Raw genomic sequence first — 16,188 nt, 5'->3', positions numbered from 1 at the left:
AACTTCCAAGGGATCAGCTTTGGGATACAAGTGGCCATGCCTGTATGGGTTGCCTACAGTAGGGGGTACAGTAGGGTACTCAGCATATTTGACTCCGCACTGTTTATTTTAACCACAGTTAACAGCCATTTGGCTAAGGCCAAGGTGGTGTGAGGCTTTTCTCCCCTCTCCATGTTCCTCAGTGATGCAGAAGGAAGGAGGAGGCTACTGTCAGCACAATCCTCTTCTTGCTGGCACTCAGCAAACAGGAATTGGATCAGAGAACTGACTGAAGTGGCTCAGTGAGTAGGAGGTAGAGGTTACCTCTCTCAACAATTTGCTGCTCTCTCCTCTCTCAACATGGTATTTCACCCAGCTTCATGGATGTGCTGGCTCTGCATGTGGCATCTTGGTTCCAACAGCCGCTGACCTCCACAGCCCTGCACCCGGGGCAAAGCTCCATGATGGCACCCCCATGGGCTATTGCCACCTCCCTGTGCAGAAATCTCCCCCCCCCCCCGTTCACCAGAGGGTCACAGAGCCTCACATGACCTTCTCCCACACTGGGGAAACCTCTCTGAGGTTCCCTAATGCTATAAACTGTGCTTCCAGGAAACTGGAAGCACAGTTTCCGCCCCCATCGGGAGCCTCAGAGAGGCTACTGTGGGGTCCTAGCAGCCAGTGCCTGGGGAATCTGCCCCAGGGAAGTCTATGGTAGGTATGCAACTGGGTTCCGATCATTATTGTTGTTCTTTATTTATCCCATACCATTTTGGTATACCGCACTTTCCAGAATAACACAGGCAACACAAAGAGGTCCTTGCGTCCAAGGAGGTTACAGAATAAAAGGGCATGGAAACAATAGAGGGAGGGAGACACAAGGGTAGAGGTGAAGAGTGTGCCCATATTTGTAGGGTATTGTGTGTGGCGATAACTATAAGATGTTCGAGATGTAGCGAGAGGGAGTGCAGTGAATGTGAGAGTCTGATGAGAGTTCAGAGACCCAGGTAAGAAACTGTAGATTGGAGCCATCAAGATGGACAGATAACCAGAAGCATGCGCAGTGACTCATATTGGAATGAATGTATCCAAATAGATTTTACTCCACTCAGGTTACAATCCTATCCACACTTCCCTGGGAGTAGGGCCCATTGGACACAATGGAACTTACTTCTGAGTAGACATGCATAGGATTGGGCTGTCAGTGTCTGAATTGCAACCTTGAGGTTCACATTAGCATTTTTCATCTGTAAACAGAGATTTTAAAACATCAAATCCTTCCAATAATAAAAAAAAGACAAAAGGAAATTCTAGATCCACAACTGCACTGCAAGCCAAATCCTATCCCGTCGTGCTGCGGCATACGGTATGTGCCAAAAAAGCACACACTGCATGCTGCGGTGGGGGGACAACCTGAATGCAAACAGGGTAAGTACAAAAAAATTTTTATTTACCTCTGCAAAACGTACAGGCTGCCTATGGGTCTCCTTGGACTTATGCCAACCATTTTGGTGGCATATGTCCAAGGATGAAAAAGGGGCTGGGAGAATTGTCATCATGCATGACTACTGACAGATTCACCCTTCCCTCCCCCAACATACCCCCCAATTCCTCCCATAACACATCCTGTTATTTCCCCTCTCTGCCCACAAACTACCCATGTACCAGCTTACCTGCAGCAGAGCAGGCTGCCAGCTACGGCAGTCCACTGGTGGCAGGTTCTGTGCCTCTTTGGCAGCCTTTACAGCAACTGGACAGTGTCCCACTCCCGCAAATCAGATGATAGGATTGGGCTGTCTTTCACTGAACTGAGAATCACACTGAGGGCCCTATCCTATCTAACTTTCCAGATTTGATGCAGCTGTGCCAACAAGACTTGTGCTGCATCCTGTGGAGGGGGGGCAGTCATGGGTTTCAAAGTAAGGGAACATTTATTCCCTTTCCTTGGGGCTACACTGTGACTATATTGGTGCTGGAAAGTTGGCTAGGACTAGACCCAGAATGATTTTTTTCCTTAGGTTTTTCAAATAACAAGCACAGAAAACTAGGTTTGCTTGGAAACAATACATGTGTTCTGTGTGGGGTTTTGTTATTTTCTACCTCAGCTGCTATTGATTCCTATCATATTAGTGGAAGAAAATGTGCATAGACTCTGCATGGGACTATAGCATGGGACTATAGTCAGACACCTTTATGGAATCTTTGTCCTCTGTAGGTGGGAAGAAAATGAGGAAAGAGTGGATATGTTGTAAACAACCTAGTGCCTTCTTTTCATAATAAAAACTATGCCTCTAAATCCTTTTCTTACAGGAGCAGCTAGGTGTGATCCTTCAAAGAGCTAATTAATAAAAGGAAGAGAAGAAAAGCAGACTCATTTATGCATACTAGGTCATTATGAAATTGGTATTGCAAGTTTACTTTGATAACGAAATTATCTCTGCCATTCAAAATGTCCAAACCAGTTAGAAATTCACCTGTGAACCAAGCTGGTGTAGGAGGATGCAATCGCTAGGATCTTGGTTGATTTCAGAAGATGCAATGGTTGTGATGCATCTCCACAAGCAAATGCAATTCTAGGATATTTTTAATGGCACATTTCCATCAGCATTAGATAAATATTGGGAGACAGGCCAGGGACAGACTGCACTTGCTCCTGGTGTGGAAGGGATTGTCACTCCCGAATCGGCCTTTTCAGCCACACTAGACGCTGTTCCAGAACCACCTTTCAGAGCACGGTACCAGAGTCTTTCGAGACTGAAGGTTGCCAACTAGATAAATATTGTTGCCATTGTGCAAGGCTGTGCCATGCCCTTATCTCAAACACATGGTCCTGATAGGGCCTGCAATTTACAGGATGAATCTAACGTGGAATAAGTACAAAAAAAGAACACCCAGAAAGATTGTCAGCAACTTTATTGAGATAGCCCCCAAAATGGTATATTGTGTGTCTAATTGTGTTGGCCTATTAAGCCCTGCAGTCTCTGCTGTTCATTGTTCAAGGAATGTGTGAAAGGTCAAGACAACAAACTTTGCAGAAAAGAAGATTAAAAAAATAAATATAATGATCTATACCTCAGGCCACTCTGGAATGATTGTTGGCTAATTAACTCTCTGCGTATTTCAGACAAAAGAGCAAAAGAATGTCATGGGAAAGTCAGAGTAGAATAACTTAAGGGATGCAGGCAAGGCAATGTTTAAAGTGAGTAAAACAGGTGAACACTGGGAGGAAATATTCACTGAATTATAGTCTCTGTGCTAGATATCTTGTTATATCTGAATACTGGTAAGCAATCTGCTGTGTCAACTATGGTGGGAGTCTTATTAACAATTAAGGGCATTGTCACATTTTGCATAGTTTTACTGTTTTTGTTTTCAATTACTTTTGTACAGTACATGGCACCTGACAGAGTTTCACAGAAAAAAAAGTGAATGGTTATAAGATGCCTGGTTTGGAACTTGAGACTGACACTGCCACAGGATGTAATGTGAGAGAAGCACTCTTTTCTAAATGCACATGAATGCCCCTCTTTCTAACTATTCAGACAGAATTTGGATTTGATTTGCATTTACCTTCAGAAGGACGCATTCTCGCACAGAAGGTGTGTGCCCTTACAAAGTGTGGAATATCTTGGCTCTTTTCCTACAGGTCCGGCTTGCCAAATAAACCATGATGGAGGGGAAACAGAATGGAAAGCATGCAAACTCTCATTTATTAATGGACATGGTATACTTGTTGTGATACTACTCCAAAGAGGCTACAGCATCATCTCCATTCAAACCAACATACTTAGAGATCCCATTTGTTGATGATGTGCTAGGCATAGTGACAGCACAATCCTCTTGGCTAACTCCTGTCACTACTGCAACTGTTACTGAGAATTCAGGGATTCAACCTGGCCAGGTTGGCTTTCTGATTGGTGGAGACCCTTGGCCTGACCTGACTGCTTCCTGTTTCCATCCCTTCCCTGAAAGTGGAGCACTCCCAGTGAGAGATTGCTACGAAGATCAATAGAACTCAGTTTCCCCCACTCCCTCCGTCAGTACGCACAATCAATATGCCAGTCTTTCCCAAGGATCAGAGGATCCAAGTGTGCCTCTCGTCACCTAGACCTTGTTCCTTTCTCTGTACAGCTCTGATCAAGCCCTTATAATTCAAAATGATCATCACTTGAATGTAAATCATACCTTTCATGAAATGCTAAGAATTCAGTGTTTGATCTGACAATCCACATGTGCCTGGTCTGCAATGTGCTTCTGGTAATCACAGGTTCCCCCAATAATAAAGCCCCATGTTACATACAGATGTTTTCTCATTTTCTGCATTTTGTTTTCAGTTGATTCTAAGTTATGAGCAACTCTGTACTTGCATCCCCAATGTCCACATGAAGGCACCAAAATCACTGCTCATGCTGAATCTCTGTGTGTGCATCATGCCCACATAGATTATAGTACTGAACTGTTTTCCAGGACCCTGTATGTCCACCTCCTTTATTTTAACATTGCAAGAAAATGTGAGCCTTAAAAAATACTTTTCTTTTAATGATGTATATTTCATGTCATGCTTCAAAAATATGCTGAGAAGGGGTTTCCTGTCAATAGAAAATAGAAAAAATTGAAAAATAAAATAGTTACATGTAAGCCAAAGGGGGAAAGTGTGCATTTGGAAATAAATAGTGGGTGAGAAATGCCCCCCCCCTTGTTGGTCCTACAGTGTTCAGGGACATATCACCTTTATTGGAGGAAGAACACCTAAAGTGAAATTATTGTTTTATTAATCATGGCTATAAAGGTTTAAAAGTGAAAGCCAAGAGGTTTGTGAAAAACATACCATAGATCCTTCTGAACTGGATGTGTGCACTCAATAGTAAAATCACTGTTCTTGAAAAATCTCGTATATTGCTTGACTGCTGGTTAGATGTCCCCTTGACAACTGCTCTAGTTAATCAAGGGTGTAAATGAAGCTACTGCTTCCGTCTTCCACAGCAGTCATCTCAAATCCTTTCCTTAATATCAACACTTTGCAGGTAAAAAGCATCTTGATTTTTGCATCCCCAAGTGATATGTTAAACAGATTTAGATTGTTTGTCATGCAAGAGTGGAAAATTAGTGTGTAGGTCTAAATTTAAATGCCTGATGCCTTCCAATGCAAATTCCTGACATATTTGTAAGCTCTGGGTGTGATTATTTGTCAGAAGGCCCCATGCCTTTCTTTTTATGTGGTCTAGCTTCATGTCAGTGTGAAATCCCCATTGGTAGGCACAAGATCCTACTGCATCAATTCTGCCTGCACAAGGTCAGCGTTTGCAAACTGTGGTGTATAGGCTTGACTTTTTATGCTTGCTGATTTGACATTTTAATTTTGCTGGATCTGCCTGGCAATCCCCAGGAAATATGGCTATGGTGATAACACTGTATAAAAAATGTAATTGATGTAAACAAAATTTTCCTAAGTATGTTTGCACGAGCATGAATGCACAGGGTTTTTTGTGTGTTTTTTTTACATGATTACATTAGGTAATTATAATGCATGAGCGCGCTTAGGAAAATCGTATGTCTCAGGACCTATCCTCATCCATATTGTCAAAAGTGTAATCAGTTTAAAATACTTTGCCATGTTTCCCTTGATATAAGCAGGAAACTGAAGCAATCATGCTGTCAATTAGGGCTTAAGTTAGACTTTTCAATGACTAGAGAGATTTGGGAAGGGTGGGGGGGGGGTTGTGTGGAATGTGTTTTGCATTTCCAGGGCTTTGTCATGTGTCTTTACTGCCACCTGGTGGTTCTAACATGTGGAATTGCAGCTTCCCTTCCTAGTATAGAGCAGTTTTAACGCCAACAGTCGTACTGCAAATGAACACGTTTACTTGGGAAACATTTCATGAGCTAACATTTGATTTTAAAAGGGTCTCACTGATAGTTGGCTTAAGAAGATTCCTTTTAATAGCAGCTGTAAAGCCTAAAGTAATCCTCGACATATTCATAAATACCTACAGCAGATGGCAAATGACGCTGGGGGGTGAGTGGGCAGTGCTCCTAGGTAAATATGAGAAGCACTCATTATATATTAGAAGCTCAACATGAAATGGCAAAGTGATTCATCAGGATGCGATCCGAAATGAAATTAATCAAGTGGCTCTGATTTTATTTTTCATCTGCTTGAGAGGTTCATGGACTTGGGGGAGACATAAAACTTTTAGGATCTAACTTGGTTGTTCAAGCTCTTATACAAAGTCCCTGGCAGACAAGGAATCATCATTTGCCATAACCCCAACTGTACTCTCCTTGAGAAACACAATCAGAAGCCCAGTGTGCTCTGACAGGTTATGACTGGGTCTGGGTTGAGGTGGCCTCATTCCCTAGGGAAGTTCCTGGAGAGTTCTCTGTCTCTCAGCCTCTGTTCATTCTACCTGTGATCTGCCTCACAGGACTGTTACAAGGACATGTTGTAAAATACTTTGCAGTGTAGCCATCCTATTTTCATCATCCCTTTGCAGGGCTTTTCAGTACAGTGGTCTCTCGGTATCTTCAGGGGATTGGTGCCTGCAGAGACCAAATTCTACAGATACAGGAGTCTGGCATGCAGTCACTTTCCTGATGGTCACAGTGGGGAGTCTGGAGGTTACGACAGCCAGTAGCCCCCTCCCTGGGCCTCTGAACAGCTCCCAGACACAACTGGAAGTCACTTCCGGTTTGTGCCTGCAACTTCCAGTCATGTCCAAAAGGTGTTCAGAGGCTGGAGGAGGCATGTGCAGTGGGCCGCAAACCTTCCCCAGCCTCAGAACTGGAAGCTACTTTTGGTCGTGTCTGGGAAGCTGTCTGATGCCTTCTCAGCTGGGGCTCAGCCTCCACAGATGCTGAGCCCTCGGATAAGGAGGGCCCACTGTACTTTGGAGGATGCCATAAATAACAATGTGCCTGGGTAGCGTAGCTCTGTTTTTTGTTTTTTTAAAGGTTACTTACATGTTTATGTGGACATTGATGATGGCAGCATGGAAGCCATTTCATAGAGCTCATGTCAGCCCTTTTACATAGCATCATTCCCCAGAGCATTCGGGGAGGGGGGGGGGAGAAGCAGCTGGCAGCAGTAAGCTATTGAGAAGAGCAGCAGTGCTTGAAGAACAGCACATAATGCCCTTTAGCATTGTTCAAGCATTTCTCTTTTGCAATAAACTGAAAGTGGAATTAAAGATATGTTCCATGGCATGGAATCCACATGATACTAACAGCACAATCCTATGCATGTCTACTCAGCCCTATTGTGTTCAATGGGGCTTACTCTCAAGAAAGTTTCTATAGGATTGCAACCTTAATCTAGTACCAAATGCCTAATAAAACTCCTGAAATGCTCATCATCGTGTGCAGGTTCAGTACTGTGTTTACTTAGGAGTAATTTCAATTTGTTTCTAGAAATGACCATTAAGATTGCGGCTTTCAATTAGCATGGATCTTCATGTGGTGGTGTTTACAGCAGTTTCTGTTTCTCCCAGCAACCAGCAGTACTGAAATCAGCCCTTCAGTTGGTCATTCCCTTACTACAGGTGGGACCTTGGTATCGCTGATCCACTGTGATTTGACTCATCACTGATACTGAGGTCCATCTTTAAATGCCTTGTAAAATGGAAAAAAGCGCCAAAATCCAATTTCCCACCTTAGTGCTGTTAACTAATTATAATTTTATCCCATTAGATTCCATTATTTACTCCATCTAGTGGCTGAATGCAGTATGGCGTCTATACGAATGCATTCAGGGCAACAATGGAGGAGCAAGAAACCTGGAAGTGGGTCTTTAAAGCTATTTTTCCACTAATTGGGTATCCACTGATTTTTTTTAAGCCACTGAGGGTTCTGGAATGAAATCCCAGTGGATAATAGGCACAACCTGTAGTTCCCTCCTAGAACTGGCCCTTTAATTAGCTTATTCCTGAACTAATTCTTTCCTGGTCACCTTTACTGACATTACGTACTGAAATCAGCCCGTTAAACATTTGTTTCCTCTGTGCAGTCAATGAAATCCTGTAACATTCCATGAGATATCATATGTGAGGTGTGAACTATTACCTTGTTGACTGCCATGTCCAGGGCCTCTGAGAGGAATTTTATCAGGGATTACAAAGTTTCTTTCGGGCCCCTTCCCAAAGTGGGAGGGGGTGAAACAGAGTGGGGGGTGGCAATGAGGGTGGGCAGAATGGGAGCACAACTGGCAGGGGGAAAGTGGTAACTGGTAGGAATAATCTTTGGAGCCCAGGTGTACCTGTCTTCCAAATGCAGAGCTCGGGTCTACCAGCCTGCCCAGTATGGGCAGCTAGATACAGTAATACAGAAAACCAAACACACTCCTAAGCTAAACTCCTAACTAAAATCTTTCAAATATAGAAAATCATTGCAGGAGATTAGTGTCACTGTATTTAACCTCACACTAGAATGGAAAGTGTCCTGTGTACACAAAAACTGACTTCTGCAGCAGCTGCAGTCTCGCAGCTGTGCCACTGAGCTCCTCTACACTCCTTCATGGTAAGCAGAGCCACAAGCCAAAGAGCAACTGTAGCAGGTCCATTTCCTCCCAGATGTGACGCTGTTAAGGAATGTATGCATTCCTGGGCCTGGTGTTTATGGCTTGTGGCAGTAGTTGCCACCATGTGTCCACGGTAATGCCCCCAGCATCCCACGTAGACCGTGAGTCTGGGTGAGATTGGAAAATGGAAGATCCCAGGAAACTTCTGGGCCCCCTCCTTTGGCTCCTGGGCCCTCTTTCTGACTCTGGTACAAATTACCCCCTTTACCTCCCTCTCCTAGGTCCTGGCCATGCCTACACACAGCTTGATGTCTGCAGCATTTGTGTTTGGAGGAAGAAGAAAAAAACATGGGCACACTCTCACCATTTTCATTTCTTGATGATTTGTCTTCAGTCACATGGAGTAGATTCTGTGCTTGACACATAAATCCCATCTTCCTTAGAAATCATGTGGCATTCCTTTCTGTGGTTGTCTCTGGAGGGGAAAATACACTGGTTTTTAAATGCAACTGAAGTTTGTACCAGAAATAAGTGCCAGATGCACAAAAATGCCTTCAGCATCAAAACAAGCTGAGAGCATGGAAAATGCAACTGTTAAGTTTTGCCTGGGGTGTGTAAAGAGGGAGGTGATTGTCACTGTTTTGCGCATAAGGTCCGGTCAGTGCCTTATGGGGATAAGGTTAATTGTGAAAAATACTGCTTAAAAATATCTTGGGGCGGTATTGTTAGATTAATCATTGTTCTTTCTAATACGATCTGCTAGAATTCTTGTTGCAGAGAGGGGGCAAAAAAAAACCTAAAAAAAAAACCTTGATGAGGAAGTCTGTCTGTTGAGTTAATATGCAGGAACCCTGCCTAATTTGAAAATTGTAAAGAAAATGTTTTCACTGCAATCAACATCACTTATACAAGGATTTATACCCTCTAAAATGTACCCTTCTCTGAAACTGAATGGAGAGTTGTATGGGCAGGTTTAACACGTATGCTTTCTTGTGCAGATTGTGCAGATCTTACTAATCATAACAAAAAATATATTAAGTTGTACAATGGGTTGAAGTGAGTGGCTGCATGCTCTGAAGTCCCTAGTTTATTCTCCCAAGTGATTTACTGCACAAAATGTAAACTCTGCTGCTCATAGACTCATCTAGATATAGCTCACTGTATGCCAATAAAGGTACTGAATATGAATCTGAATCTAGATGTAGCTGATGGTCGCAACTCTTCTCTAGTATCACTCTGTGTGGAAGATTATATATCTACAGTACTGTACATACAACTTCACTGATGTACTGAGTCATCTGTATAATGCATACCAAAGATCTTTGCTAGTAAGTTCACTGCTAAGAGACTGTCATACTTACGCTGTGTGGGTGGGTGGCAATGCATGGGTCTGTGAAAGAAAGACCAATAGGTGTGGGCTCATTGTGAACTTCATGTGATGGGCCTTTGTCAATCTGGTCAGTAGCCATGGCAGTGGCCACTTTACGGTGGTGGCTCAAAAATGGCCACCACCAGCATGCTCCATGCGTCGTCAGAGGCCTATTTATGAAAGCAGCATAATGTCCCACTGTCATACAGAGGATGATAGGGTTGGGATCACACAGCCCAATCCTATCTAAATCCCTGCACAGCAATGCAGTGGCCCTCAAATAGCCTTTACTGCCACAACACTAGTTACGCTGGCAGGAGAGGGGGGACAATCTCTTGGACAAATCCTTACATTTGCAATGACAATCCAAAAATAGGATACACTGCTCATATCACTGCCAAAATGAGTGCCAATGCAATGCCCTGATACAGCGATCTGTTCAAACTCAAGAGCTTCACAGCCCGATCCTGAGCTACCCGGTGCCCAGAGCTGTAGTGGCACCAAAAATGGAGCCAAAAATGTATTCTTCTGCTGCTGCATCCTGCACACTGAGCAGTGCTAGCGGCTCCTTGGAAGAAGGGGACTTTTGTCCCCTTTCCCCAAGTAAGGTGAGTAGCCCCGCAATAGTGCTACTCGTCCTTATGGCGACCCAAGGGTTGGCATAGAATCAACAGCCTCCATGTCGGGCCGCTTCCTTCCCACCCCTCCCTCTCCCTGGCACACCTCCTCCCCATCCTGTCCCCTCCCTCCGCCTGCCTCCCACCCAGGTATGCCTCCTCCCCGCCTCCCTCCATGCCCCCACCAACCTCTCTGCCACCTGGTGGTCCGTGCAACTGCGGAGCAGAGTGCGGTAAAGCAGCAGCAGTCCGCAAGCGCTAGCCCAGTGCCGGCTGGCGCTGAGCTAGCACCAGTGCTGAGGGTCGCAGCCGTGCCTTATGGCACGTTTCCAATAGTGTGCCCCAGTGGTAAGCCAGCGCGCACTGATTATGATTGAGCCCTTAGTGAGCTTATGAATCTCTCTTCCTGGGTAGAATGCTTGGTGCATTCCTTGCCTCCTGCAAATTTATGTTCTCCATTGAGTTGAAAGGAGGCCCCTCAACTTGCAAGAGATTCACGTGTACATGCAAGAACAGATGGGTCTCTTGGCATTTGGACACAAATGTTAACAGAGGTTGCCAGGCACAATGTTAAGCAGAAATTCAAAATGAAACATGGGGAGAGAGAACACTTTCACCTCACTGAGCACTCCCTTTAATTAAGCTGTTGCCCATTATGTTCTCACATTTGACAACGACTAAGTAATAATTAGCACTCATGTTTTTCCTCACCAAATAATAATTTAAAAACAATTATGTGAGAGCCATCCTTTGGGAATAGTTCTCTATTGTCGATAATGTGCATAGCATTTTGCCCAGATTTTATCACATTTTAAAAGCCCCGAAGAATTCTTAATCGCTTATTGAATGTTCCTTGTATTTATTTTACAAATTCCCTTAACCTTGTATTCTTCTTTATCTCAGAAGCTCAGTTCCAGAGTATACATTAATAGCATCCTTTGCGAATGGTGATAACTCTATCGCAGTGTAATCTTGATGCTCAGAAGTACAGCCGCCCATTTTGCATTCCAGTTCAGTTCCCCCCCCCCCAGTGGACCATGCAAGGGAAATGTCTACTGAGAGACTTCACTATCTTTCAGCATTGATGTAACTTGTTCAACAGCCACCTACACTAGGGAAAGTAGGTGTCAACCACAGTTAACACTTAGCATTTATTAGTATTCACTGACACGTAGAAAGATCTCTCTCCTGTCCTTACTGTTTCTTTCTCTGCATGTTTCAATGCTCACACCACGATGAGCAGTAGGCAAGTAATTAAGATGGAGAATTAGAATGTTCACCTGTATTCCTTCTATCTTGTTCCTTTCAAGATTGATGCCCAGTATATAATTTTGACAGCCTCCCCCCCCCCTTTGCATTTGACAGTGTGTGGGACTGCTAGTGAGCTTGTGACACAGTGGGGATCGCATAGCAGGGTTTAACTATGTGAACCAGCACCTACATACAGGGCTGTGCATTCAGGGCACTGGTTGGCAGCCTTCAGTCTCGAAAGACTATGGTATAAGCCTACAGCACCCAGTATTCCCAGGCAGTCTCCCATCCAAGTACTAACCAGGCCTGACCCTGCTTAGCTTCCAAGATCAGACAAGATCAGGCATGTGCAGCGTAACAGTTGCTATGATTTGGATAAAATTCGCCCTTTCCCTGGAAACTTTCCAGTGGAGGTTAAAAATTTCAGATAGCAGTTTTGTTGAGTTAAAGGTGGGCGGTGGGATGAAGGGGGCTTGTATTTTCCGTGTTGCTATGTGCTGTTTTATTGTGCACTGACCGTGATTGACTGACGTATTTGATGTATGCTGTTGGTTTTTAATGGAAGGTTTATCTTGCTGCCTTGCTGGCTGATTCTATGTGCTTGAGGGCAGTTTCTTGTGCTTTGTCGGTCTCTTAATAATGTTTTTGTGCTGCTAATGCTAGCATTTATAATGCTATAATGTGATATTTTGTTCATTTTATATTTTGAAGATCGCTTATGTGTTTGTATCCATTGTTTATGCTTTATGTTTGTAAGCTGCCTTGGATGGCCTATTCTAGCGAGGAGGCAGGATAAAAAACTACTAAATAACTACCTTTGAGTTATTCGTGCGGCCATATATCTGTACCCAAGTAGAAGCCCTGATTCACATAAGCATTGCTGCAATGCATTCCTGTCTGAACCATGAGACTTAGGGCACAAGCCTCACCAGGTCTACTCAGAAGTAAATCCTATTTTGTTCAATGGGGTTTACTCTCAGGAAAGTGTGGTTAGGATTGCAGCCACATTCCTACAACCTCTCAGGCATGAGAGACCATAGTTCAGTGGCAAAGCACAGGCTTTGTATACCGAAGGTCCCATGACATCTCTGGTGTCTTCGTATAGGACTGGGGAAATTGCCTAAAGCCCTAGACAGGCTGCAGGGCAATACACTGAGCTAGATGGACCAATAAACTGTTCAGCTCCCTATTTTTCTAAGTGGAGGCTGCCAAACTTACTACCTAGACCTGTCCACCAGAATAAAACTCACCGAGTAGCAGTATATTTTACATAACATGTCCTATTAACATCACAAACAGTAATGACTTCTGCTTCCCTTCCAGCTATATGTTGCCTTTTGGCAATCCTGAAGGTTACTGTCTGATCAAGATGACTGCAAATGAAAGTTCTCCTGTACATCAGGGAGTCTCTCTGCCACATCAACTGACTCAGGTGACATAGCAAAACAGAATGCAAAGTCTAACTATAGCACATGTATTTTGTTGTTCCTTATATGACTAACAGCCCAATCTTATTCCTATATATTTTTTTCTAGACCTCCTTTTTTAAAAGTCTGATAAATGTAGGTGGGTCCTGATAAAGCAGTGATTTACAACCTTTTTCATCTCACAGCACATTGACAAGGCACTAAAATTGTCAAGGCACACCATTAGGTTTTTGACAATTGACAAGGCACACCATGCTGCCAATGGGGGGCTCATATTTCCCATTGGCCCTTCAAATAAATGAACTTCCCCCAAATTCCTGTGGCACACCTGTGGACCACTTGTGGCACACCAGTGTGCCACAGCACAGTGGTTGAAAATCGCTGCGATAAGAGTGCTGTTCAAAAAAGTGAGTCCCAGTACTAAAAAGTTTGGGAACCACTGCACTAGACCAGTTTCCACCTCCTGTCATGAATATAGCCTATAGACAGTTACAGTGATTGTGGATGGCTTTCTGTCATCCTTTGCAGGTTACCTTTGGGCCAATAGTCCTTGGAAATGTCCCTGATCACATTAAGATTCATTCAAGTGCCGGGCAGATTTATGGCTTCAGAGGCTGCATTCGGGAGCTGCAAGTGAACCAGAAAGAACTGTTCATCATAGATGAGGCCTTGGCGGGAAGGAACATTGAGAACTGTAACGTCCCTGTTTGTGACTATCATCCATGCCACAACGGTGGCACCTGTACCAGGTAGGCATCCAGGTTGTTTGGTGTGTTTCTTTTTATCTCTTCATCACCTGACTGGTTTTCCTCATGCAATCATGGTATGTGGGTACATAATGGAATGGTGACAGCTGTTTTCTTTCAATGGTCCAGTCTGTGTCGGTCAGGGCTGGAATGCAATTTATAGTCCACTTGCCAGACAAAGGAAAAGGAATGCAAACTGCAACCAGCAAAACTGATTCTGCTGAGGCGTTCTAAAGAGAGCCAGCAGATTGGCTGCTCCTGGAGAGCAGGAGATTGGCTTGGAAATTGGCTGCCTGGAGAGCAGGCTGGCTGCTCTCCAGGCAGGGAAAATGTTGAGATCAGGTAACTGATGATGTCACTTCAGCCAAAGGGGTAAATCCCCAACCAAACAGAAACTCTTTCTCTTCTTCTTTCCTCTGGCTATTGAGAGGGCAACCAGGAAGAGACTACTGCCCTCTGGGAAGTGAGAGCAAAGATTGGTAGTTCCATCATACAGGTACAAAGACAGGACAGTTATTTATCAGAATGTTTAGATTTTATGTAGATTTCAGAGTTGTCTTCTCTCTAAGCATTGCAATCCTCTCTCAAAGCTTGTGGTAAAGCTTTTTTAAATAATGCATATGTGAAATTCCATAGTGCTACAGTGCCATCTGCTGGCAATTTGGTGCAATTGCAGTTTGAATTGGTTTTCTTTTGCCTAAGCAACTCTTTTTACTTTAGTCTCTTGCTCATTTGATTTTGTTATTCCTATTTCTTTTATCAGACTTTTAATAAATATTCTACACTGAACCATGAGCACTGCCTAAGTCTGGGAAAATCAGTGCATTGTCACATACCCTTGCTGTGCAGGCGCTACTGTGAGAGTGATTTTGATAGAGACCCCTGAGATTCAGTATTGTTCTAGGAGTGGGGTTCTGGCCAGGGAGCCCCTCTGGCTAGCCTGAAGTCCAGGGCTGGTGAGTCTACCAAGGCTTTTCCCTGGTAAGCTGCATGTCCAAATGAGAGGAAGGGTGGGGAACAGGAAAGGAGTGAGCACTAAGTACTAGGCACTGCTCTGGATCAGCGTGTCCAGATTGCTGGTTGCCCCTCTCTGGACTATGACACAGGAGATTCACAAACACATGTGTGTGCACTCATCCAAAAAATCATTAACAGCCTCAGCCTTCTGAAGCATTTACAAGAGACTGTCATTTCACTCCTTCCCAATAGAGGTGAACTCAAAGTATTTCTCTCTTGAATGAATGGGACCTCTTGTTTGATTTGTATGCACAATGATAAAGTAATTCCATCTGGGATTAGGGTTAATCTGTGACCCTGCACATGCCTGATCTCGTCTGATCTTGGAAACTAAGCAGGGTCAGGCCTGGCTAGTACTTGGATGGGAGTCCACTTGGGAATACCGGGTGCTGTAGGCTTATACCATAGTCTTTCGAGACTGAAGGTTGCCAACCGTTACCAATCCATGTGATACCGACTGGAAATTGCTGAGTACAGCAATCAGAGCAAGACTAAACACAGAACTTGAACACAATATACTTTGTCTCAAACGCAATGAGATGCTTAAAAGTCACTAAGAGAAAATGTATTTAAACCAGTTGATTTCTATAGATTTTAGCTTGTGGAGACCATTAAGCATGTCAGGCTGTTGATTTTTTACCACCGAATAAAAGACTTGGCACCTTATTTAGCTATCATTTTTTACCATACAGAACAATTAAATAACAATTTTGCTTACACTTAACAAAACTGAAATAGTTTAGAAACATCTAAAATGTTGCCAGTCTTTTAAGCTGGTTAATAGCATTTTTAAAAAGAACCTTCCAGTCATAACTTGGTGTTATTGGGATGTTGAAAAAACTTCCTAGTGATTTCATCTGTGGGAAACCACAGGCTGTTAAATAAGCAATGAAACCACAAACTACAAATTCAAATTTCCATTCCATAGTTTATGGTAAGGCTACTGAGAGACACAGCATAGCACTGAAAAATGGTGGGTTTTATTTCTTAAGAACATAAGAATATAAGAACAGCCCCACTGGATCAGGCCATAGGCCCATCTAGTCCAGCTTCCTGTATCTCACAGCGGCCCACCAAATGCCCCAGGGAGCACACCAGATAACAAGAGACCTCATCCTGGTGCCCTCCCTTGCATCTGGCATTCTGACATAACCCATTTCTAAAATCAGGAGGTTGCGCATACACATCATGGCTTGTACCCCGTAATGGATTTTTCCTCCAGAAACTTGTCCAATCCCCTTTTAAAGGCGTCCAGGCTAGACCCCATCAC

The 16,188-nt window shown here is 43.7% G+C and overlaps 1 protein-coding gene and 1 pseudogene across 1 annotated transcript in view; both read left to right on the top strand.

The window, feature by feature from the left end:
* Positions 1-16,188, top strand: part of EYS (eyes shut homolog) — a 556,153-nt gene that overhangs the window by 454,154 nt on the left and 85,811 nt on the right. The window contains 2 exon segments of the mRNA XM_066622702.1: positions 13,052-13,160; positions 13,684-13,904. Coding sequence (XP_066478799.1) covers positions 13,052-13,160; positions 13,684-13,904 — 330 coding nt within the window.
* LOC136637298 (5S ribosomal RNA) lies at positions 15,195-15,316 on the top strand (annotated as a pseudogene).

Source organism: Tiliqua scincoides, chromosome 1 (genome assembly GCF_035046505.1).
Source record: "Tiliqua scincoides isolate rTilSci1 chromosome 1, rTilSci1.hap2, whole genome shotgun sequence".
Lineage (NCBI taxonomy): Eukaryota > Metazoa > Chordata > Lepidosauria > Squamata > Scincidae > Tiliqua > Tiliqua scincoides.
This window is presented reverse-complemented; position numbering and strand designations above follow the sequence as displayed.